The 26,583-nt window shown below is 44.9% G+C and overlaps 1 protein-coding gene across 1 annotated transcript in view; it reads right to left on the reverse strand.

Annotated features, from left to right (window-relative positions):
* Nucleotides 1–24,466, reverse strand: part of LOC142563321 (anoctamin-4-like) — a 40,615-nt gene extending 16,149 nt beyond the window's left edge. The window contains exons 1-11 of the mRNA XM_075673880.1: nucleotides 24,461–24,466; nucleotides 23,030–23,104; nucleotides 20,477–20,635; nucleotides 18,098–18,134; nucleotides 16,863–16,974; nucleotides 16,164–16,218; nucleotides 11,763–11,857; nucleotides 9,855–10,003; nucleotides 8,341–8,493; nucleotides 7,947–7,999; nucleotides 4,040–4,224 (exon numbers count right to left, since the gene is read on the reverse strand). Coding sequence (XP_075529995.1) covers nucleotides 4,040–4,224; nucleotides 7,947–7,999; nucleotides 8,341–8,493; nucleotides 9,855–10,003; nucleotides 11,763–11,857; nucleotides 16,164–16,218; nucleotides 16,863–16,974; nucleotides 18,098–18,134; nucleotides 20,477–20,635; nucleotides 23,030–23,104; nucleotides 24,461–24,466 — 1,079 coding nt within the window. The remainder of the gene's footprint in view (nucleotides 1–4,039; nucleotides 4,225–7,946; nucleotides 8,000–8,340; nucleotides 8,494–9,854; nucleotides 10,004–11,762; nucleotides 11,858–16,163; nucleotides 16,219–16,862; nucleotides 16,975–18,097; nucleotides 18,135–20,476; nucleotides 20,636–23,029; nucleotides 23,105–24,460) is intronic.
* Nucleotides 24,467–26,583: the final 2,117 nt, after the last annotated feature.

Consider the following 26,583-nt stretch of genomic DNA (forward strand, 5'->3'; position numbering starts at 1 on the left):
TGTATGGTCACCCTTTCGGTGTCGTCACTGACCATCACGCCCTTTGTTGGCTGTCTACCCTTAAGGACTCATCTGGACGACTTGCCCGCTGGGCCCTTAAGCCACAGGAGTACGACATCCGCGTTCTCTACCGTTCTTGCCGCAAACACAAAGACGCTGACGCCCCTTCTCGCCCACCTGTCTCCGCTGACTGCGCTTGCCTTTCCGCCCTTGTGCCCATACTTACACCTCATGCACTGCGCAACATGGCGTCGGAGCAGCGCAAGGATCCCTGGATCAGTGCTCTCATCAGCATCCTTTCTGATCCATCCACCTCTTCGCCATCTCGCGCTCTTCGCCCCCAGGCTACCCACTTCTGCATTCGCGACGGCCTTCTTTATCGTCGTAAATACCTTTCTGACGGTCGCAAGTGGGTTCTTGTGATACCCCGCCATTTCCGTGACTTTATCTGTGAAGCTTTCCACGCAGGCCCTCACAGCGTGCGCATGCCAGCCTCTTCAAGACCTATGCTCGACTGCGCATCCGATTTTATTGGCGCGGCATGTATAACTACGTCCGAAAGTTCATTCGCTCCTGTGCTTACTGCCAACGCCGAAAATTACCTCCCGGAAAAGTCTACCCGTCACAACCCCTTCCCTGCCCTAGTCGACCCTTTGATCGGGTTGGTATTGACATATACGGACCTCTACCCTCTACTCCAGCAGGCAACCGCTTAATTATTGTTGTAGTGGATCTCTTAACCCGCTATGCTGGAACAGCCGCTCTGCCGACTGCCACCGCCTGCGACGTTGCATCGTTTCTGTTACGACATTTCGTTCTTCCCCACGGTGCCCCTCGCGAACTTCTGAGCGATAGAGGCCGCGCCTTTCTTTCCGATGCTTTGAAGGCACTAGTCGATGAATACCGAATTGTCCACGGCCCAGTGCAGCGTATCATCCGCAAACTAATGGCATGACCGAGTGCTTCAATCGTAATCTTGGCGATATGCTCTTGATGTACGTCGCCTCTGATCATTCAAACTGGGACCAAGTTCTCCCTTTCGTGACGTATGCTTACAATACTGCGGCCCAAGCAACTACTGGACTTTCCCTTTACTTTCTCCTATACGGACGAGAACAATCTAATACGCTTGATACCATTCTGTCATATGAACCTGACACGTCCGAAAGTACTCCGCTATCTGAAGGTACTCGCCATGCGGAGGAATGGCGCCAGCTTGCCCGCTCTTTTTCCGCCGAGGAACAGTGGCAGCAGCAATCCCGTCAGCCTGCCGACCGTTCTGCACAATCTTTTTCTCCTGGCTCTCTCGTATGGCTTCGGGTACCCGCTACCACACCCGGCCTCTCCGCAAAACCTGTCGTAAAATACCTAGGACACTACCGCGTCCTGGAGTAAACGTCCTCCGTCAATTACATCGTAGAGTCCCTAACGCCATCGACGGATCTCCACCATCGCGGCCGCGAACTTGTCCACGTCTCTCGCATTAAGCCCTACTACGACCGAATACTAGGCTCTTCGCGTTAAGCCGCCAGGATCGCGCCTTTCTGTGCGGAGGGCGATTGTAACGAAGAGTAGCCGGCGCCTCAGTACCATCGCTACCGGTATGAGCTCGTGCTTGCTGTCCTTGGCAGAATCCTTGTGACTGCTACCCATTCGCCTGCGTCTGTTGCTAATAAATTTCTTAGCATGTTAAATTTGCAAACGCACACGCAAAAAAAGTCCTGGTCTATTGCTCAGTATGGACTCAATGAAAATGTAGCACATCTATATTATCAAGTAGTAGTGATGTGAAGATCAAGGCAGCTCCGAAAGAGTGAGTCGCGAATCTAACTCATTATAAGGTGAGCTTGCGCTGGAAAAAAGTAACACTCAAAGCACAACAAACAGACTGAATGACTCCCGCTGTGCAATTGCCGTTTAAACTCCAGCTGTAATAAATCGCTTTATGGTTTAAATTTGGCGCTTCAAGTCAATGTGCCCTCTACTGAGAGGGTGCTAAACCATTTGCTCCTGTAGTGTGACATACCCGCCCATCCCCGACCAAAGAAATGATTTAACGCACCACTAATGTTTCGACTAAGTGCCATAAATGCTTGTTAGATGGGACAATCTCTCGGCACAGTCAGTTGAAACTTGTGGATACTCGTCCGATATTTTGAAATAAAATTTTTAAAATTTTTGCCCATTCAGTTACATAAGTGCATTGGCTTGAAGTTCCACAGAATGGCGAAGGTGCAAATCTCCACAATTCCTCAGTATGTCCATGCTACAAGGTACGATACTCTTCTTTTTTCTTTTTTTTTTCACGGAGCACAAAGACATGCGCATGTTTGTTATGTTGTCCAAGGAATGAAACCTGATTAGAAAGGCGTGACTTAACAAAGGAGCAAAACACCGCTACCTTTTACGAAGGAAAAATAGCAAATATATGTGAAGCGCATCACTGAAAAACCAAAACCAAATCTTGAGTTTCGTGTTGCTTCCATCTAGTGGGCGAATGAGGCACTAAGTCCTACGTGGAATGAAAGAATTGTCACGGAATACGGTATTGAACCGCTGCTAGCATGACGCAGGACGATAGGTGCGCGTGATTAAACCTCGGTCACGGTTTCCGACGTTTCCGCATTGATACGCTCGTGTTTATCAAGACACCATGAGAATTTGCACGACTATGCTTCAAAAATCCCTTTTGGGAACAGCGTTATGCCATGCGTAGAGAATCTAGATAGGCATAAATCGAAAGCAGACTCTCGGTACTACAGACGCTGTAGCGGCTATTACGATAGCAGCCGTAGTTTTTTCACAGCTACCGTTTGCGTCTTGAAAATCGAGTACAAATTTTGGTCGCTCACATAGGCTTCCACTGCTGAACCTTTGACCGCTCTGGGAACAATATTCTAGCTTTCCACAGCACGATCACTCCATTTTTCTCGTGTGGATTGCCTTCTAGAACATGTCCGCCACCAGACTTTTTCAATAATCGACCTGCACTTTTAATTATTTTAATGGAACGAAAAACCTGCCCGTTCCATTGAAAACGCGCTAGCTTCGTGCCGCGGCCACTTGGGGCGCTAGTTGGTACCTGTCCAGAAAAGCTGGATATGCTTTAGTCGACGCGAGCGATGAACATCATTTGCATCCGTCTATTTCGTATAGCATTTTCCACTAAAATTTGTCATTAGTCCGTGAGACAAGCTGAGCGACATTTCAGCTAGAACACACTCGAAAAAACGGTCTCGGAAGCGGATGCGATAAGTACGCTTTAAAACGAACACGAAGCTCTCCTATGTGCCAAAACTCGAAGCGGTGGACTAAGAAAGAGATTGAACTGTCTACGCTGAAATAAGCATATTATTTCTCCTTTCAGTTTACGCACTACAGCGGTGAAACAAGTAAATGGCTCATTTATCAGGCCATAAATAAACGAAGGAAATTACGGGACTATTACGAGCAGCGCTGGCTCTGCGCGTTTTCAGTTTTCCTTTATTAACCTGCCCCCTCCCCCCTCCCCCAATATTACAAGATCTTACGCCTGAACGACTTACACTGCAAGTGCCGGTACGCAATTGTATTCAACTCCATGAAAATGTATACTACTTTATACATTTGCTGCCGCGCAAAGAACGACACGCTAATGCACAATTTACGGTGCTAGGTGTTAAGTAATGTAAGTGCGTTGTAAGCACGCCACCTCTGCCACATGCAATCTACACGCTCAAAATCAGATCGCGGCACCGACATATAACGCCACCTGCACTCAGCCCCGCTAAACCACCACCCGCAGCTGTCGAAGGTATGAGTGCAAGGCAGTTCCATTATACATTTCGCTATAGTCGAATGTACATGGGCACAACTCGGAGTTTGAATTCGTGTTCGCTATAATTTCGATCCATGGTCATCCCAGGAGCATCGCCTGCGTTTGGCACGCAAAAAAAAAAGAGATGTCAGCAATTGAAGCTATTACGGTTTCAAGCCTGGCTCATGAGTTCCCTCCGACCGACCAAGGGCCCGGGTTCGATCCCCGGCCTGCACCACCCACCTGCACTCTCGGACGACGATTCCGTCAAGCGTGGCGTTGTCCGGGCGCGTCTCGTTGTCGAAGTCGCTCGTGTTGAAGGCCGAGAGACTGAAGTTGACGAATCCGCGCATGCTGAAGTCGCTGCTGTACGCGACGCGGTACACCAGTCGCGGAATGAAGTCGCTGGTGTACGCGATCTGGAACGCCTGGAACACGCGCGCGTCGCGCGTTTGTAGTCGCGCCGTGAGTATTTTACTCCAACAAAGTAGCACTGGCGAGCAACAGTGAACCAGTTTACGTCGGGGAAGTGTGCTTCAGAACTCTCATTTTTCACTAATTTGCGGGCAGATGCCTGCTTCACACGGGGCGAATTTCGCGCTGCGTTTTTTCGCGGCTGCGATTTCGGTGAATGCTGATTTCACGTTGCTGTTTCGAATGCGCCGATCTCTGTCACGAAGCGATTTTCGCAACTGCGAGCGCCTAGCGAGAGACTGAATTACTTTCGGAATACGTGGGACTACTCAGCGCACTTCGGTAAAAACGAAGTGAAGCAGACTATAGACACTGTTTTCTCGACATTTTTTTTTCGGTGTGTGCACTCCTCTACCAATACAAAAAAAAAAAAAAGATAGGCAGGCTGGCAGGCAGCTGTAACGCGACAGACAACGCACGCTGTTATTGGTTTTCTGTACACGCCACACGAACAATTTCGCAGGGAAGCTCAGCACTCAAAACATGGCGGAATTAGGATATCGACAAGGAAGATATTGACTCAGGCAGCGCACCTTACCAAGCCAATTTTGCGCGATCACATCCACTTCGCTTTTCCCCCTCAAACAGTCGGCCCAATGCGTCACCTCACAGGCTCAGCGTATTGGCCGAAAATCTCTCGTTTGCCGGTAGCAGTTAACGAATGTGCACCTCTTCGGCTGTTTTGCCGTGGCTCTTCGTGCAGAGAGGGAGTACTGAAACATACCGCACGCTCTAACGTGAACAGCAAAAACAGTAAAAAAGCAATATTTTTTTTTCATTCTGTATATAGCATCACTGAATCCTGGCCTATGCACATGCCCGCATGTTGTACAGCGAAAAAATAAAAGAGAATGATTTAACTATTTCGCGCGTGCACTGGTGCCTTGTGATCACCAATGTGAATTTAAAAGATGCAACCACGCGAAAGATAATGACTCGACAAGTACTGCATGACACTACACTTCATAAAGATCGACCAAGTTTTCCTAACCGAGTATAAATGCAGCGACCCGTCCATCCGATGTAGGAATACTTTGACACAAGCTCAAGTTAAGTTATGCACAACCCCGCGAGTCGCAGTAAGTGGACCTATTGACATCCTTAGCCCTGTGCGGCCACTGGCGTTCTTCCTGTCAACCATTTGTCAAATGTAGCAGACAGATTTACCGGGCCTTTTGCCCACAGATATAAACGAGGTTATCGTCGCTTCATCTCACTGCAAGCTCATTCACACGGTGCGAGATGCCATTGGCAACAAAGTAACGGAATAGCCGCGAACTTCTCGGGCGCGTCCCATGATGACCGTCGCTGTCGCACTGCCGGTATCACAGGGATCTGTTGCGGCACCACGCATGATAACAAATGAAGAATGCAAAACTGAAATGGAGTGCTAAAGAAACACGTGCCCCGACCCCGTTCATGTCTGCAAAACGGTTGCATCGTTCCGCATCAAGTCAGGGGCATCAAAATCGGCGCAGTGTTGGCAGCTTTGGTAGCACGAACCACTCTGAGTTGCTGCCTTTATTTCCTGGCTTTGGCATCAGATTTAGAGAGTTGGCGCTATCGTGCTGCATGGTGATAAACCAAGAGAAATTTCAACCCTTCTGTAGCAGCTTAGCTGGGAGTATAGCTTGTTTGTCTTCCCGTAAAAGTATGGGAGAAGAAATTCTCACAAAATTACAGGGTTTAACGTTCCAAAGTAACATGCTTAAAAGATACTGAGGGGTTAGTTGGTGAGCCATGATATTGAGGCAGCGCACTTACAACTCACACGTACACGTACACATAGAAAGGACACACACAGTGCCTTTGTATGTCCTTTGTGTGTGTACGTGTACGTGTCATATGTAAGTGCGCTGCTTCAATATCAAAGTAGCATGGAAGCTGTGTTACGTGCCACAGCGGGGGATTCCAGATTGATTTAATTCGATCTACTGGGGCTCTTTAACGTACATTTAAATTTCAGTTCCCCAGCGTGCTTGCGTGTTCTGCAGAGGCCAGTCGTTTTGGGAGACTACAGAAATTACACAGCGATCTGAACAAGAACAAACGCGGGCCAGTTTGATGGCATGCTTGCACTTGATGCGTGACGACTTGCCCTGCCTTGTCGAAGGCGCGGCACCAACTAGGACGCACAATGTATTTGCCTTCGCCACCACGTCTTGTAGACGTGCATGACATACACGGTTGTACGCTTGCAGAAGAACATGAAAACTGAACGCGTAATGAATCCTACAAGACAGGCAGCGTCCATTCTCGCAGCAGCGAGAAGAATTTCTGAAACGACTTTCTCCCCTCCCCCCCTCCCCCTTACCTTCTAATGGCGCTCGGATGGTAAGGTTAGGTTAGGTTAAAGCACACCTGCAGGCTCTCTGTCACACCTGCAGGCAGTTTTTCCCGGCAATTTCTCACGTGACTTCAAAGCGCCAATAGGAGATGAATGCCGGGAGAAATTCGTTTCAGAACTTCTCGCGTCTGCTGGAAGAATGGTCGCTGCCTGCAAGATATGCTTCCTGTACTGCCTAAGCTGTGTGGTTTGGCACTGCTGTCAGTTATAGAAAGCTTGAGCACACGCATTTACGTACTTACTTTCTGTAATTGCGAAAGCTTGGCAATGAGTAATAGCGCAGTCTTTGATTGACATGTCACAGCGCTTAACATGTGGCTGTCGTTGAAGGCTTTCGTATTGTTCATTGACGATATCCTAGAGTGCGTAGAACTACCTGTTCAGCCATGACTGTGTAAGGAATAAGGCACGCTGCCCTGTCGTCTTCTACTGTGGACACGTGTGTTTACCTATTTTCTAATGACAGGTTTATCGGGAATAGAAAAAAAAATTCTTTTGGCTATGTTGCTGCAAGCTGTGACCAGGTGATAGGGCTGCCTGCTGCCACTAAAAGTTTATTTTTATTTTTTTGTCAGACCAGCGAATTTGGCTATTTGTGACTCTTCACCCGGTATATACGTTTGTGCCTTCAAATAAAGTCTGAACCCCTGTTGTCTAATCTTTTCACATTATTTTTTCGCGATGTGCCTAAGTATACTGGCAAGTTTCTATTTGAAATTTCATGTCGAAATTCTCAAATAATTTCTCAAATAATTTCTCCCAAATAATTTGAATCAATAAAATTCTGCTGTCACGGATTTTCTGGGATTTTGTGACGCCGGGCTCTCTTCGCACGAAAAAGTTTCGCGATAGTTATGCAAGTTGATGATCAGATTAGCTGAAAATCAAACGAGAAGTACGGGTATTCAAAAGATACTTAACAAAAGTATTTTACTTTGTCGTAATAAAGAAAACGTGTGCCCAAATGAAAAATTCTATATGCTATTAGATAATATTTCTTCTACCATTTTGCGCAGCAATACATGTCCCAGAATTCAAGTGTAGCCGACGTAATTTAATTTACACAAATGAAATTACTAAGTGCACGCCGAACCATTTCTTCAGGTAGTTTTGCACACTGAGATCGTGCTAGCACCAAGTTTCATAAATGAAGTTCTTATGAAGGACGTGTCTGGGAACGCGTCCTGTTAACGACCATAGGCTTTAAATGAACTTTCGGAAGATTAGCTTCTCACACACAGCGAACGCTTAGCACTCTTCCCTGCGCACACAAATGCAACTTAACACAGATGTCATTGACGTTGCGTATGCTACGGGAGGCGCACTTACGTTACAGATGACAGCGAAAATGGAAACTCCTTGCAGAATGACTTGCCATGCCCCTGCACCCAGAAAAAGAAAAAGAAAATGTACCATTGGTCAGATGCACAAAACACTTCTTGTGAAAGCGAAAAAGAAAGGGTAAAATACAAAGCGAATCATCACTGTGATGGTACATTTGAAACAGTCAGCTTAGCTGTTTCTCATTTACGATGCTTTCGATTGACTGGACGTTTGGTTCTTCTTGTAACCTTAATATTTTACTTCATCCAGAAGAAAGAAATATATTCTGTATTCGGTTCGATATTCGACGCTCGTCTTTCTCAATTATTGGTATTTGATTTGATTACGAAATTGTTGCATTCGAGCACCCCCGACGAAAATGGCATTGGTCGTTGCTCACCAATGTTTGGCACCCTCTCGGCAAGCGGCCGGCGCACCTGCGAGGTGTACTTGTAGGCGTCCAGGCGGATTTCCACGATGTTGTTGAGGAGCGCGAACAGTGGCGCCAGCGGGAATGCGGCCACGAAGAGGGTGACAAAACCAAACTGGATGGCTGCGAAAGGGTTGCACAGGACGAGTTGGAACGTCTTAGAAGCTATGTAAATCGGCAGAGGACGTCATGACGCAAAGCGGAAGAAAACGTCGGCACGACGCGCTGAGCAAAAACGACTGACTTTATTGTCGGGAAAAATATAACGCATGATGTATGTGATGTGATGTGATATATATGGGTGTGTGCGTGTTACACGTATTAACACTTATTCTACGTGTTAATATGCGTTCACATCGTGTATTCCTTTACAGCATGGATGCACTTTTTTTTTCATTGCTGATGAGCCTTATCCGAACTTTACTTCTGTATAATAAATAGCCTCGTTCACATCATGCATGTTATATAAGCAGGGGCCGCTCTTATGACCTATGCGTAAATTATAAAAGAAACCACAGTGTTCTTTTTTTTTATGACGACAGTTCTTCATATACATGTGTCGTGGGATAATATTAAACTGGCAGCCAACCCTGACGTCCATATCGCAGCCATCCCGAACAAAAACTACCCTTCCGGTTTTTTGCTGTTCTAAGCGGCGGAAAGCATAGCGCAAACGTATTCATCTGAGCAAGAACGTATACATATAGTAAAGGAAACCGAAGGGCTAGCAGACAATAAAGACAGTGATGCCCAGCAAAGCATAAGAGAATTTTACCCTTCTTTTAATTAAAATGTAGAAATAACAAGTAAAGTAAGTATGAAAGCGGACGAAGAAAGGGCCATCTGCAGGCGCGATGTTTTGCCTGCGATTGAGCTACTGCGACGTCTGGATGTTCCACATTCCACATCCTGGCTGTGAATGCCGCTGGCTAACACTGTCACGGCAAGAGCTAATACGCGTTGTCAAAAGATGCAGGGAGTAGACGGGTCGCCAGCCGTCTGCGTAGCTGAACTGTCACGTATCGTCGTACACGTAACGGGGAAGGTGTGGGTTCGACTCCCACTTGATTAGTCGAAAGAGGGGCAGGGGATTATGGACCGCGATAATTCCGCTGCGCGCACTGCGTTGAAAGTACGTGAGGCCTTAGCACACATTTCCATCACTATGGTCGAACACCCTCCGTACGCACCGGATGTTGCCCCCGGCGACTTTTTCTTTCGGTCTCCAGATGTAAGCTGGCACTCTCGAGCAGCAATACGGCATGTCAGGACAAGTTGTCCTTTCGTCCACGTTCAATACTCTCTTCGTTATCATTTCTACATTTCAGCTAATCAAACAGTTCATTTCCCCCATGCTTTCTTGGCCTTCATTGCCTGTTCGCATGATGCAGTTTTAACTTTGGCTACACCATTCCCCTTCATTTATAAGCGTGTATATCTCGGTGGTAGGGACTGGAACACAGGCACAAGACTAGCCCGCCCACCCATCTCGAGGTACTCGTCGAAGAGAGACAGCACGCTCCACTCGGCCAGCACGTAGTCTTCCTCCCAGCGGGGCAGTGGTCCACTGCACACGGCGCCGCCGCGCCTCACGTGGTCCCGTTGCCACGAGCGCCACCGGTTGGAGAGCCGCCTGCGTGGGTTTACGCTTCTAGTACGGGCGCGAGCATCGCGAAAAGCTCGCAAAAAATAACCGTTTTTGCTGCTCTGAGCTGCTGTAACGGGAACCAAGGCAGTCGTTTAAGGCATCTGTAGACCCCAAATATTGTCCTTTAGGCATGTGCAGGCTCGATTAATAAGAACATCTGCTGTGCATCTGAGGATAAATTGTAGTTCTTGAAGGAGCAGAGCCCAGGAAACACCAGTTGCTTTGTTTTAATACAGTTCATTTTCCTGATAAAACAGAAGGAGACTAGTTGCATCTGTTACAGTATATTAAATAAGGAGTAGGTACGCGAAAAGTTATGAAAGCCGTGGCAAAAAAAAAAAAAATCGACATCTCGACATTTTCTGGTTTCATGTTGTGCCTTTTTTCACTCATATTGTATGTACAGAAGGAGTGCTCTACATCCACCAAATTTAGGGGCAGTTATCGTCTCCGAAGTATAGGCATTTATAGGCCCCCCCCGACAAGGTCACCGTTAAAAATGTTTCTAGCCGCATAGTTCGTGCGTGTATGTTAATAGCGCGACAAGGACGTAAGAAATACATAGTTCTGTTCTCTAATGATCACGTCACGAATGTTTGATGCGGCATGACCTCTTCGGCACGAAAAGAAAAAGTGAGGCCGAATTCGCAAAGCTTTTTGTTTGTAAGTGCTTTTCGCTATCGACCTGCCGTCTTCAGTAATAATACGACTATCTGCTGCATTGCGAGTGGCTGAATGACGTTCTTATGTGTAATGTTATCGCAAGATAACTTCTGTGAAAACTGGTTTATAGAAACAAGTAATGTAAGTTATTTAAGGCCTTCTGACGCGTGCCAGTGTCTTTGGGGTTTGGAGAGCTTGGAACTTCATTGAACGCACTGAAAAAATTTATAATAATAATAAGTAATGACAAAGGTGACTCGTAATCGCACCAGTACGTTTTTAAAGTATGCCAAACCTTCCAGCAGCCGCGCTTCCGTAAAGCCTCAAACCCACTTCAAAAAGGAAGGATGCGCTGGGTTAGCCAGCTTAAGCTTACGACTGTCGACGCCTTGAAATGCGACACAAATTTATAACGACGACAATGTAAACCCTCGTTATAACTAAATCGTTTTATTCGAAACTTCTCGTTTCCCATATTGCAGTGTACGCATTTCAGACTGGATTATTCTAAGTGCAGTCGCCCGAACTCCGCCTAGTACGAAGCAGGAAATCCGCACGGGGAACTTAATGCACCATGCGCGATGGCCGTTTGCTTTGTTTTTTTTATCAACCTGGAAATGCAAGAAGCATTACGAAAGCCAGACTCAGCCGAGAGACGGCAGCTTCGTGGGACTAACTTTCACTTGATAACCGACAAATGACAATGCTGCACGGAGGTGTCAAGAGATTAGGCATTGTCATGTCGCCACTATGGTGCGTAGATTTGTTTTAATATACGTTCTACGAAGTTTAGTGCTGTTGTCGTAGTACTTATCCCACGTTATTGTGACTCTTTTAGAGCATCTATTCTTCTAACTAAATACCCGGTATTAGAAACTTTATTATTGATATCGTGATAATTTCGGTTTAACGAGGAACTTGCACATTTGCATGATCAAAGAAAAAAGAACCTTGGCGACTAAAACGGCCGAGGAAAAGAGCTGCAAATTACGCAAAAGCAGGCGGAAGTTCCAAGAAAGACAAAGTCACGATTGTGCGAGGAACAGCTGTAAGAAAAGGTAGAAGAAGCGCGGAATCTTACAATTTTGCAAACTCTTGGATGTTGTTCACGACCTGCTTGCCGACCATGACTATTGCCAGTTGGACGGTTACTTCGTAGAGGCAGACGCCGTCGCACTGAAAGGCAACGCAGTAATTCATTTACAACAGGTTACAGAATGCTACTGATGGAGAGGTGTGAAGTGGCTACAACCTAAGGCGCAGAAGTGGGCTCGGGGTCTGATAAATACTTCACTGATGTAAGTGCCAAGTGAGACAGAAGTAAGTCAAGATGAGGACAGCTGTGTGACTTCGTCTTGCTTTCTCCGTGTCCTGGTTCACTTGTTAAGCTAGTAAACTTGTATCACTGAACATTGTTCCAAGATGGTTTGTGTTACTATGGTAAAACCAAACAAGTAGGACAAAGTGACCGTTTGAAATTGGTGAACGCTTCATTGGCGCTAAATTCTAACATATATATGACAAGTTAGTTGCGAGTTAGGACCCAACAAAGTGATTTTAATTAGCCAGAAGGCCTAGAGGTTGCAATAACTTTCGACAAAAAGTTACTAATCTGGATTTCACATTGTTGAAGCCCATTAGTAGTTTACTAAATTTTCGGCTAACTGATGCAAGTAAACAGCTTCTGTTTATATGTGATGGCGATCCTTCTGCAAGGATTCTGAATTTTGAATTTGGCACGTGAGCGTAACGAACACTTTGACGAAGATAATGGCCAGGAGCACCAGATAGGTAAATATACAAGCATAAGATAGTGTACATTACGGTCGCAGTAATCACTGCAGCGCTTACGTGAAAAAGGGACGAATTTAATTTCTTTACAGCAGCTGTGTGTCCCTAACACGACAGCTCTGCAACTTCGTAACACATCCTGAATCAGGAACAACAGCGTCAAATATGGAACGACGTATAGAAAAAAACATAAACAGCCTTGACTACCAATCATCTTTTGTTACATTGCAAGGGGCCAACTGCCACCAATGACCATAAAAGGGCACATCAGACAGGAACGGCAGAGTTCGGAAGCATGATTGAGGCTTCTCGTCCTTTTTTTACGGAATAACGGGCGCACGAGGAGAAGAAAAACATGTGGTCGAAAGTTATTCATTAAGAAGATAATTAGTGATTCCTTTATTTGCTCGCTTGACATTGGGATTTCTCAGAGATCATCAAGGCCAGGTGCAAATGATAAAGAGTGTTCTCATGGTAGACGATAAAGAATTTAGTTAGAAATAAACGAAAATACCTCGCCTTTTGTGCCAGGCAATGATTTATTGTACAGTTATGCACCAACCCCACCAACTCAGCCCTTTAATGTGGTTCATTTCTAATCATCTCCGTTATCATGTCATATGAATACTTTTGCGCTAGGTTTAAGGATACCTTTGATAAATGCCTCAAATACAAAGCAGTTAAACCGGCACGTAAAGGCAAAAAACTTTGGATAAAAAAAAAACTGTATCCGTAGAATAGGCGCCCAGAGGCGCCTCTACAAAATTTTTATTGACACCAGGACTGAAAAACCTTTGCATGAATTTAAGGTACAAAGGAACAAAGCAAATAGTCTTTTGCGTAGAGAGAAGATACAGTATTTGGATAATTTGTTCAATAATGACGTAATAAAGAAATTTGATGTCTGGAAGCGTAATAATGGTTTTCTTGGGCGAGGAGATAGGAACACGGCTATAAGAGAAATCACATTAGGTGATAAAGTTTTATCAAATGAGACGCTTGCAAATACATTTAATAAGTATTTCACAACCTTAGTAAATGGTACTCATGATCCTAATTCTTTAAATTATCTTGGCTGCAGAACTAAACAATCTGCATATTTAGCGCGTACTATGGAAAATGAGGTATTTGCTACTTATATGTCTATCAAAAACAGCAGATGTTGTAACGTCGTAGCATTCGAGATCATGCCAATTAAGCATGTCCTGGACTTGATTCTACCTGCATTAGTATACATATTCAACTTGATATTTTCCAGGGGCTCGTTCCCGAAAAGACTTCAGGTTTCGGAGGTAGTAGTTTTTTACAAAAGTGGTGATAAAAACGAGTTAACAAATATCGGTGTTGCTCATTTTTTCTAAAGGTATAGAAAAACTAGTACATGCCCGCATGACATCGTTTCTAATCAAACACGACCTGATCACTAGTATGCAGTACGGCTTTGTGAAAGTGCAGTCGACAGAAACTGCCTTACTCACTCAAAAGGAAATTATAGTGCAGTCGTTTGAACAGCATTTATGTACTCTGGGTATCTTTGTTGATTATTCGAAGGCGTTTGATTGTATAAATTATACTACACTACTCAACAAACTTGAACATTGTGGTTTTCGTGGCATATTTCTTGAAATAATACAGTCGTATCCTCAACACCGTATGCAACAAGTGATAATAGAACGATGTGTGTCAAATTTAAAGCCAATTCACGCTGGAGTGCCACAAGGAAGTATCCTGGGGCCCCTGCTTTTTTGTATCTATATTAATGACTTAGTTACTATTGATAATAATGTGAAATTTATTATGTGCGCGGACGACACAACTATACTGGTTACCGCACCGAATTCCACAGAGGCTATTGGTATCGCGAATGAGGCACTAACAAAACTGTCCTCGTGGTCTACCGCGAATTCACTTATTATAAATACTAAGAAAACAACAGCTGTTATGTTCAGACCGAGAAATCGTAATGTCGCTACAGACTTAACATTACAACTCAATAATTCTGTTATTCCGATTGTGCCTGCTATTAAATGTCTTGGGGTTTTATTCGAACAACATTTGTCGTGGAACTTGCCTGGGGATTTAGTTGCTACTAAAATATCCCGTGTGAGTGGAATTTTGTGCAGATTAGGATATTTTCTCCCTAAAAGCATCAAGCTTCTCCTATACAAATCCTTGCTTCTCAGTCAAATTAACAATTGCCATCTTGTTTGGGGTACTACGACACTTCCTAATATCACCACATCACACAGAATACAAAAAAAGGCCGTCCGTAGTATTCTGGATGTTCCCCAGGACACACTTACGCGCCCGCTTTTCAACAAACTAAATTTACCTCCTATTGCTAATATTTATAAGCAAACAGTAATTCACCGGTATAAGACAGGTATTAACAGAAATAATAACACATTAAATACCATCTCGAACTTAAAAGGCAGAGACGGGAAGCTAAATACGCGCAGTTCCGAACTCTGGGAGATGCCACGGGCAAGGACTAATTACACCTACCAAATGTTGCGCTTTACATTGCCCGTCTTGTCTGAACAAAATCTACACTGTATAACTTTCATTACTGTGCTTTTCTTTTTCTCGTCTTTTCGTTGTTTCTGCAAAAGGGAAGAAATTGGTTTTCGTAACAGTGTATTTACCGCATTGTGCATTGTAGTATGTATTGTGTGACACATTTGTCGATTTGATATATGTATAATGTGCATTAGTAATTAGCATTTTTCTTTTTTCTCTCGGTTTCAATTGTAAGTGAGTGCTATATGTACTATATATACATTCTGTTTCACTTGAATTCATTTTACATATATGCATTATGTCTGTCGCTCATCATATTGCGACTGAGGTGATTGTAGCTGAATATGTATCACCTCACATTGTGCTCTGTCACTCCATGTTAAAAGGGGCTGCGGACCTCGTCAAGCCATACAAAGGCATTTTGTTCGCGGTCCTCAACATATTGGTGTTGAAATAAAATGAACTGAACTGAATTGAATTGAACTGTACAATAGTGAATTTATTTTCGAGCAACGGTTAATTCTGACTTGTGAATTTGAACCATGCGTGTTAATAAGCACCGGCCGTGCGCAAATATATCGTTGAATATTGAGCTTCATGTGAGATCTTTAGTTTCAGCATTATTTTTCGAGCAACGCGATTTTGACCTAAAATTCCGGTGTTGCTGTCTAAATCGTTGAAGTGTGGATGTCTTTCGCACCGCACTAAAATGTGCGCACGAAGCAAACATTTGAGAGCGCAGTTTCACATTCGCATTCGACATAGTACGTGTTTTAATGCGGTGTTCCATATTTTGGAGTCCTAGCCTTGCGCTTCTAGAACATTTTGCGTTCACTTGCGATACGATTACTCAACTAATTCAATGTAATTGAGTGATTACGCAACTATTCAATTGAATGGAACAGCTGTTCTGGGTTTGTTTGTTTGTTTCGCATTTCAATCCCAACAAGATACCACATACGTTTCTCCTTTCGTGCGTATTCGGAAATGTGCCAAGTTCAATGTTTTCTGCCGTTCCGTGATCAGGCGAGCCAGAATTTTTATCGGCGACGTCACTGAACCATGTGGCCTTGTGACACATTTACCTATCTTCACCATCGGATACTGCGCGAGAGCTCAACACAAATGCTATTCAGATTATCGTAAGACGGTGCGAACAAACCACACGCACCTTGTCCAAGCTGTACCCTAACAGAGTTCCATGATGTCCTGGGCGCGACGCGAACCTGGATCACAAAGGACATATGCCTATTTAGTTTGACTTCACTGCTTGTTAGATCGTATTCGGTAAGAACAACGTGTCTATCCTACGTAGCCTGACTTCATTTTGCCTACATTGTTGCAGAACTGACATTATAATAACTAAACGCGTCATTAGAAGCGCGGCTAGCCTTAACCTAGTTGCATTGCATACCGCCACCACAACCACTCCACAATTCTCACCACGATCCTACACCACACCACGAAGTTACACCACACCACGATGCAATGTGACGATGTACACTGTGAAAATTCCTATTCGCTTTGAATCGCCGCTGTCACGATAAACCTCATTTTGCTGGTGTTCTATGCATCGCTGCTGCCATGAAATGCCTGTACTGGTCTTCTGGACCCAGTCACGCTCCAAATGCGGGTTTTAGCTTAGCTGACTGTCCAGCCTATATGTGCATGGTGAAAAACTCGGTGGTTGATTTATTGGGAGAATTTGTTGTTTTTAAAATAAGTGCCTTGTTTATAGTGTGCGGGGTTGAGGTAGGTTTATTTGCACAACCTCGGAGCACAAGCAAAGCTCGCCGCAAAGTCTCGTCAGAACAAACAGCAACGAATTAATTAACGCGTCCTGTACAATCTTAACTCTAGTAGCACGCACCTTCCTTTAAAGAACGCTATGTAGATAAGCGAAGAGTACGTATTGAGGAAAGTGAACAGGAACATCTTGAATGTGAAGCTGTCTTCGTATTCGTGTTGTGTCCTTGGACGTTCTGAAAAAAAACGAAGGAAACCATGAATTTTTGAACTTGAAGAAGTAATTGACCTCTCGTCTGCTGTTTCTTCGGCCTTCAACGTGCATGCTAATCGAAGTAACATTTCTTGAGGCGCCCATGCTGACCTTTTTCAAGTTAGCCGGAGCTCTTTGCCCTGAATGATGCTAATTTGCCCCGAATAACACTAGCAACAGGCCTAAAGTTCAGATCATTCACGGTATATTTTACAATAGTATTTCGCCAACATGTAATTGCGGCTCCATGTGCCTCATTACACCATGTATAACGCGATGTCTGCTGAAGTTAAATGTATAGTACTGTTGCCAACTTTATTACCACCGATAACCCACCCAGACTTAACGTGAACATCGAACGTTGTGAGGCTATTGTCGCTATTTATGCCAAAGAGGGCTGCTTGACCGGCGAAAATCGGCAAACGTGTACACATTATTACTTTGTGGTGGCATGGCCCTGAGTGGCGAATGGCTAACAGTCCCAGGGCCAGATCCAGTGCGCATAGTCAGACGAGCAGCAAAGCGGGCAGAAGGAGATCCGCCGCCGTAGCTGAATTGGCAGAGCGATATAGGTTCGGCTCCCACCCGCGGCAAAGCGTATTTGCGGCCACTTTCCCTTCCATTTTAATTATTATTTTCATGTTTCAATCAAAACTACAGTTAATTTCGCCCGTGCTCTTCTCGTTCATTGCTGCGCTTAAGTGTAAGGCAAGACTAAAACAAAGAGTAGACGCATCTCCATCTTTATAGGAGGCACATCATGTGAAAGAGTGCCAACAGAAGTGATGACAAAGAAAACGTTAGTGACACGTGAGCGCTGTCAGACAACAACAGGTAAGTCATGTCCAACGGCAGTCAATATATGCGGAGGTGATTAAATAATTCAGTAGAAATGAGAAAAGAAACGGGCAATAAAGTAATATCAGCAGCCGTAAATGTTTTCGAGAAACAACCTTTAAACTGCGGAGGCAAAGTTGCTAGTCCTTTACATTTGAAGTAGCTTGGCAGTTCAAGTTCTTCCACCATATATTTCATTCGACGCAGCCAAGCAACACCTACTTTAGCTTAAAGGGTATGAAAAAAAATTAGACAATGGGATAGCCTACCTATTTCAGTCAGTCGTATGGCAAGCTTCCTGTACACCTGTGGAACAAAAACACATTACGCTGCCATTGGGAAATTACTGCAAGCGACACATGTAGAATCCGGCAGAAATTCCTGGCTGAGAGCCTAACACCGTAGCGTTACTATCAGAGCCATTAACTATCTTGGCTTCCGCACGGGGGTAATTTGCATATGCGGGACGTGTAGTGCCATGCAAGCGAACACCACCGTGAACAATAGGCAGACACTCACATACAGGCAGAGAGTAAGCCATCGCAATGACGGCTTAGCTCCGCGGCTGCGCTAGCACGCGCAGAGCTGGCGGGTGCAGTAACTATGCCGACAGAGCGATGCGTTATATATACTAAAACTCTGTAACTATATAATTTTTGCGTTAGAACTAGACATACGCTTAATATACCGTACGCAGGCTCCCGACGCTTTTAGGCTGTCCTAGACGGGACGGCTGACCTGACACCCGCGGTTTACTCTTAAAGAGTCCGGGAATTGGGTAGTGGTGATGGCGATACTGATTATTATTTATGCCTGATCCCTATGAAGCGCGATGGTGACAAAGTCCCCTAGGCTGCTTGTGTCATCAGGTATGCTATACATTTTTTTATTCTAACATTTTCCTTAATCATTTTTCGCTTACTCAAAACTTCTCTACCTTGTGGTTGATGATTATGATGATGATGATTTATTGGTATTCCCTTTCAGACGGGGCGGTGAGACAGTCACCTAGCCTGCTTGAGTTAGGTATCTCACACATGCTTTTTATTCTAGCATTTTTTAGCATGCATCACTTTGATCTTTTTTTCTCTTCCTCATAACTCCTCAAGCTACCTTGTACCGCAACCTATGCCGGTAATGGATCCGGTCGTATCAATCTCTTCCCTGCTTTTTTTCCATCAATACTTTAAATGGTTCTTGCTTATCTCGACTGCTGCACCGGTTGACGATTAACTTTAAACCCAAGCATTTCTGGAAGGCGTACGTTACCAACGGGTCTCACTGGGCGAATTCCTTGGCATTTCCTTAGAATGTGATGACTGGTCGCTAAATTTTTGTTGCGAATATTTGCTCCGGTATGTTTTTTCTCCTTGGGCAACCATCTCCAGCCTCAAATAGCAAGGCACTTCCCTTCGTATTATTGTACAAAGTTTCTAATTTTCTTTTTCTTGATATTCTTGTAAATCTTCATGGTTTTTGTTTCCATTATTTGTATTCCATTCACTGTCTCTGTTTCACTCACTCACTTTCTTTGACTCCTGGTTGTCTGTTTACACTTTCAATTACCCTCTACTTGATTGCCAAATTTCTTGACTTCTTACTCGATTCTGTGTCCACACTTTGCATGTACGGATACTTGTGCACTTTAGCCGCCTGATGATTTTGATCCAGGTTCCTGAGTCTTTCTCCAAAAGTACGCTTTTCTGAAGTACGCTTCTCATATTCATACGAGCCTCTACCCATGTCACCCTGCACTGCTCTGTTGGTGGCTTTCCCTCGGACTCCCTAAGCCGACCGGCATACCGATCTTTGGTTAACTTCCAACCCCGACAAGATATACAGTTTTAAGCACGGAATCGCATTTGCGAACGTTAGTGCTAGACGCCATTACTATTTTCCAGATTCCACACATCACCTCAAATTTATGGCGGCGCCGAAGTGGTCTATACGTTTCATTATTGCTGCATTCCGCTTCCCCTTTATTTTCTTATTATATTGAGGGGTGCTTGAGTTGTCTTTCCTTCGTTTATGTATACGCAGAGAAGAACATGTAGAATATTCTTCTCTGAAATTACGTTTGTTCAACGGTATTCTCGGAACTAAAGCCGAATATGCGGCTTCTAGGTTGAACGTATTTTCATTAAGCTTGTTACCACAATTTACCTTGTTCAGAAGAGCCACTTCGAGATTTATTACAATTACAACTGCACCGCTAGTTCCACACCCGTAAAAAATCACCGCTGACCTTCCTTGACTTGAATCCCGACGCCAACACTGCGGGCTTCCAGCATTTCACGAAATGTATTGTCACATCCCACGGTGCCGCCTTCATCTAATTTACCCAACATCACATTTTTTCACGCATCGGTCGTAGAAGTAAGATCGGTATTAGCAAATGTATCACAAACCGTTTCCCGTAAGCATTCATACCACGGAATTCTGAGGACTGCAATCGCCTTCCCAGATCAATCAATTCCTAGCTTGTAGGACATTGCTGCTCTTCGTGGATTACCGGCTAGTACTGCATAACGAGAAATTTTCAGTTCTTACGCACTCCACTTATGAGCTCTACTGGCCACTCCCCTTGTAAATGCTTGGTGACCTCAGGATACTCGGAAATTAAAATGAAAACGGAACGGAGCACACACCTTATTCATGAGTAAGATGACGACGAGATTGAGCAGCGAAGCGGACACAGCGGTCGCCATGTGGGCGTGGGGGCGCAGCTGGGGCTTCCGCGATAACCAGCCGAGTGTGATGATGCGATAGGCGATGATGGCGAACACCGAGCACACCACCAGGCACAGCTGCAACGCGGGTGGGGACGACGACGTGAGCTGCTCTAAAGCGGCAACCGCATGCCTCTTATTTCGGGCCTACTGATTCTTCCATAGACAAGAAAAGCCGGCATTAGCAGGTGAAGCAACACCAGGGCTGCGAAGTTGACGGAATAGCGATTTCTCTTTTTTCGACGAACGGCAACAGGAGTCGCAAATGTTGTGCTTCGGATTTTTTTTTCGTGAAATCAACCCACTTTGGGCAATTTTTCGGAATATATTTTGCGCCCGAAGTTTTGCTTCCTATAGTTTTGTAGTTTTGCTCTATACAATCGGTGGGATTTAGCTTTATATCTTTTAAAACAAACAAATTACCAGCAAATCGTTTTAATTGGTGATTGGGATTTTGCCCCATACTAATAAGCTGTAGCACTACTCCAATATTTTTTTACAACCTTTGGGGCTTATCTTCTGGTCATCATTAATCGCCATCAACCTAGCGTACAGCTCCTTTATTTTCCCTATGTGTTCGCTAATTTCCTGTGAAGAACGTCATGCCATGCTCACGAGCGTATGCCATTCGCGACCAGAAAATATCAGGGGCGCCTCATTAAAGAAAGGCACCCAAGCTGGATGGCCACTATTGTTTGGGGACAAGAACAACGTTCAAAGGTGCAAGATTCTTGATTTCAACCCGCCGTGGTTGCTCAGTGGCTATGGTGTTCGGCTGCTGAACACGAGGTCGCGGGATCGAATCCCGGCCACGGCGGCCGCATTTCGATGGGGGCGAAATGCGAAAAACACCCGTGTGCTTAGATTTAGGTGCACGTTAAAGAACCCCAGGTAATCAAAATTCCCGGAGTCCTCCTCTACGGCGTGCCTCATAATCAGAAAGTGGTTTTGGCACGTAAAACCCCAAATATTATTATTATTATTCTTGATTTCAGTGAGGGATACGTTACACCCTTACAAGAGAGAGAGTGTTGGAAAATTCGTCTGCGCGAATAACTGCGTGTCCCATTTATTTTACCTAATTTCTGAAGGCTCTCGTAGCCCACAAGCACCAGCATGTTCACCCTGCTTCGAGCTAAGTAATCCTGGAGTTCGGGGGCTCTCGAAAGTGAAGTTTGACGAGGCACAGGGATTTGCTCCCTCAAAAGGAGCGGCCAGTATGCGTTATTCTTAGCGTTAGGGTGAGCGTTATGGCCATGATACTTGCAGCTTGTTATGACGCAGATTGAAAACGACGCGCCGATGTCCGGCAATGCCACGACGAAAATACACGGGAAATATTGTGCATGTGGTCACGTCTAAGTACTGACACAAACATGTCGTGCTTCGCATTATTCTTTTGTTGTTGTTGCTGTCGTTGTTGCCTTTTTAGGGAGCTGTTCACTCAATATTTACAGTGAAAAGTTTTAATTTCATGGGAGCGCCGCAAATAATTATTCATAGCACATTTTGTGCAACCCATGAAAAACTCGCGCCCAGGGTAGGATACGTAAAAAAAAAAATGCAAGCTATGCGCTTCAGCTGTGTCAATGCACTCAGGTATCCACAGCAAAGCCGTAGTGTGTGTTTACTTTTCAGTGATATCCGCTGCAACTAGACCACCACATGAGGTTTTGCTGACGTGAAGAATACTCAGCCTCCTTTCCACGCCTTAGTAGCACTGGTCACATTTAAACGTGACGTAATGCGTTATTTGCTGTGATCTTGGGGAGTTGATTGCTCCATAGCGTAAATACTGTGTCGACAACGATCCAGCAAAAAAAATTAAAATCCTGCACTACATTTTTTTTCTCGCTACTCCGTTAACGGGCCACAAATGAGGAATATTGCTTTCTGCTGCATATTAAGTAACGTACCTAGCGCGACAGCAATGTGGTCAGTCACATAATCAAAGGACGCCCACAAGTGCGCCAGACACAAGAGCAACACAGAAGCTCCCGCTCCAACTTGAACCGGACGTCAAGATTTAGAACTTAGTCAAAGATGGCCTAGCAGACTTCCTATCAGCATTGCATTACAATAGCATCAGAGACTCTGCCCAGCAGGTCTTGAGCTCTCCTGCGCCGAAGCGGTCCGAAATTGAGAAAATGCTTCCAAATTCGTGACGTCACATTGGCGTTCCGATGTCGAAATATTCGCACAAAATTCAGAAAGTGAAATCTGCCATTTTATTATTTACTGCTATATCAACTTTCTTTCTCACAATGGACGAAAAGAAAGTTCTGGAATAATGTGTTACCGGTCGGAACTGATTTCATGCGCCTTCTCGTTGTCAATTTAAACGTTACTTTAAAAGTTGTGGTAATAGTTATTTCACTAACCTACGAGCTATCAGGCTCAGCAACGATTCATCACAGTCAGTTCCTCGTTGTTTACGTCATTTTTCTTAGAATATTGTACACTTGTACTAACCATCACCAAAACGACGGAGTTAGCGGCTGCAATCCGCGCCACTTTCTCCCAGGTGGGCACATAAGGTTCGTATATCTGCAGAAAAGAAAAATGCAAATGAGTGCGTCTTAGTGATACTGTTCGCGTTAGCCCAGTGCAGAGTAGCAATAACTGATCAGAGAGAAGTGCATATTTTATGGTGTGACCTGAAGTGTTTATCAAGCCTCTTCCAATTGAGACAAAGTGCGCTACGTAGTCCATAACGAAGATGTGGTTCCGCAAAGCGAAGGGCTGGGGTACGGACAAGCTGCACAGTTTGTATTTGAAACGTTCAAATAATGAGTTATTGTCCTAGCCGATTTGGACCTAGGATCAAGCAGTCGTTATTCGTGAATTCGAATATTTTTTTTTGTTCTGAATATTTCACATTGCCACTAGAATGTGTCACTAGAATGAGCCACAGTTCGTGCTTACATGTTCAGTGGGCCAGATAAGGATGCAAGGAAATACTAGGCATTTTACTTGAAGTTCAAGGTCCCTTCCGAAGGTTACGTGCCCTCTACCGAAGAGGGCAGGTAAGAACTCCGTGAATTTTGCCAAAATTTCCTTTGCGGATTGGTGAGGGGCGCTTTAAAAGAACAATTCTTCCAAGAACTGGCCAATTTATTAGGTTGTAAACCAACTTTTCTTCTCTGCATTCTATGTCAAATAGGATTTGGTGCATCTTGTCTGAACTTGTCTAACGTCTTTGTATTACACAAAAAAAAATATTCGCAGTTCCACACGAAAGGCGAAGCTCGGATTGCGATAGCAAATTAGTAGATATCTGTACGAAGTAATGATAGTAGCTTTATCTGCCGTGCAAACATGTAAACGTTTGCTTACTAACTAAATAACAATGTTAGAATATGTAAGCGTGAATCAGTGGTTGTGTCCTGAAAGCGATCTGGGACGTTGCCAAAGTGCCCGGCCGCGCGGGCCTCATCTCCAAAGCGGTCTGCGATGTTTGTAGAGTACGTGTAGCTCCAGTAGCTTCGTATGTGCTGTGCTTACGACGTTTCGTTCGCGTTGAAGCGAGAGAGGCACCGAGGTCAATTGGCTCGCTGCTCCTGCCGCGAGTCGTAACTCCAGCGTTTTCACACAGTTTCCACTGTCATCGAGCGAGATGTGTTCATGTTTACCTGTGCGCGCGTGACACCGTGCTGGTTAATTTAATTAAAACACGTTGACGGTCTAGTTGGTTTGAATCCATGATAGAATGCGTAAGCGCGACTGCACAAGGACGTAGAAAGAAACAGACACACAGACAGCGCCGTTTTTGTGAGTCTGCTTCTTTCTACGTCGTTGTTCAGTGCAGAACAGGTGTGTGGAAGTGACACCGTGATCCATACACTGGCCTGAGCTGAAGAGACATTAAACGTAAAGGCAAATATTCGAATTCTTAGTGCTGACCTCCATCGGTGGTTTTCCTTCGGTCTCATCTCATGCACCACCGCTATGCGCCTCCTGCAACGCCGTTTACGGCGCTACTAATCAGGCCAACTTTACGAGACCCTTTCAGCGCAACGCGTTACCTTGCCCCTATCACTTTCGATGCTTCGCCTTCAGACGAAACTGCCTGTGTTTATATTTGTTTGGTGTAGCGACAGGTATTCGGCGGGCGAATAAAGCAGACGACAGAAATCGCGGGGGGTATGTATCTTGCTGGAATGGCCAAACGCTCTCCACTTTTTTTCTCGAAAGCCTCGCCAGTTAGCGCCACCCGATCGACCAAGGGAGTGGTCCGGCCACAGCTTGCACGTTGCTGCTTTAAACAAAAGAAAAAGGAGATTGGAGTACGCCTAAGGATCGTCTTTTAGTGGAACGCGATAGCATTCAAAGATCCCAGACTGCTTCTCGCTCTTCTCTGCAGCTGCATCTAATGTAACCGTAATGTTTACGGGGAAACGCTGACGGCGAACGCTGTGCACGAAGGGGAGCTTTCTGGTAGAAACGCGGCCTCTTGCGTGGCGGACGCGAGTACCATCTGGAAGTATTGCAAGGAACCGGGCGCGCCTCCTTATGGCCTCTGAGATTTGCGCGCGCGAATCTCGGAGGTAATGGCTGCTCTATGAATTTTAGAAATGCTGGAAAATGGGTTTGTGTTTGAGTTTCCACGTTAACAGAAAAATGCTTTCTCATATGTGCAAATTACAGACCGACGCTATCATGTCTGCTGGTTGTGTACAAGTGGTACTTTACGACTTTTCTGAAGTATTTTACTTTGAGAACTTCAATTAGCTCAGTAACTTTGCGCTACATGGCGGGCCTGCGTGGTTCGACATGCCGGACAGCGATACAGGGCCCTTTTTGCTTTCGCGTTAAAATTATCTGGTTTTACGAGCCAGAACCACGATCTGATTATGAAGCACGCCGTAGTGGGGAACTCCGGAATTATTTGGACTCTTTCCGTGCACCTAACTCTAAATACGCGGGTGTTTTGCGCGTTGCAGCTTTACAGAAAGCGATAATACATGCAATATGTGTATGTGTGCGGATGAAGTGCGGCCTCTGCTAAAAATTATTTACAAAAGACCTCGATAGTGTTATATGCGGCCAGCGTTCCTAACGGGCGAGTCATTCATGGGCAATGCTTTACAGTGTGGTTTAATTACGGGCAACTTAAATTCGGTATGCAACAACTCGGAATAAACAGCTTTGCTTTTAATGGGGCTGTCATTCTACAACGTCACACACTGTCTTTCAAAATGACAGCTTTCTTTAGATGGATGGATGGATGGACTTTGGATGGACGTCGGCCGATTTCGTACAATCAAAAGCGGTAGGATTATGTACTAAGGTAGCTATTTGGGCCCTTTTGGTATCCCATAAGTAGGTACAGTGTCGCAGCATAACGAACAAGCACACAAGAAACAACGATCGGACACAAATGCGCCCTGCGTGTCCCATCGTTCTTTCTTGTATCCCTGTCCTTTGTACGCAACAAGATACATAGCAATAGAATAGCCAAATTGGGTCACTAAGTATGCACTGGCTGTTGCACTGCCGACCAGACATGGGCCACGGGGTACGTACCAGTATAGAAAATTCGCACAAGCCACAATTGCACAGCCGACAAAATTCACGCCAGTATAAGTTGTAAAATTTCGCTTTTGCATCGCACCTAATGTGACAGATGCGCCACTGCAAATCTACTTCCAAGTTCCGTAGCTTATCTATAGTTCTAGAGGCGTCACAACCTTGAGATCTTTAGGAGAAGTTGGGAGTACTAAACTGCTGAAAACACCAATCCGGTGCACTTAAGACCAGTCATTTGAAAACAGTAGTGAATAAGCTGCGTAATTCTTTGCAGTAGTCAATAAGCTGCGCTTATTCTGGTTGGACGAAGTGAGGTCTGCCAGTATCGCGCAAACAAGAATTTGGGTAAATATTAATATAAGGCGTGGAATGAGCCTCCATGTATAAACATTCAGGGACATTTCGCTCTTCCTAATACACCTTTTGCCCAAAGGTAGTAACACAGCGGTTGTTGTCCTATCATGCCTCTCTTCCTTTGACAAGGTTCTTACCATAGT

The sequence above is a fragment of the Dermacentor variabilis genome, chromosome 11 (genome assembly GCF_050947875.1).
Source record: "Dermacentor variabilis isolate Ectoservices chromosome 11, ASM5094787v1, whole genome shotgun sequence".
NCBI lineage: Eukaryota > Metazoa > Arthropoda > Arachnida > Ixodida > Ixodidae > Dermacentor > Dermacentor variabilis.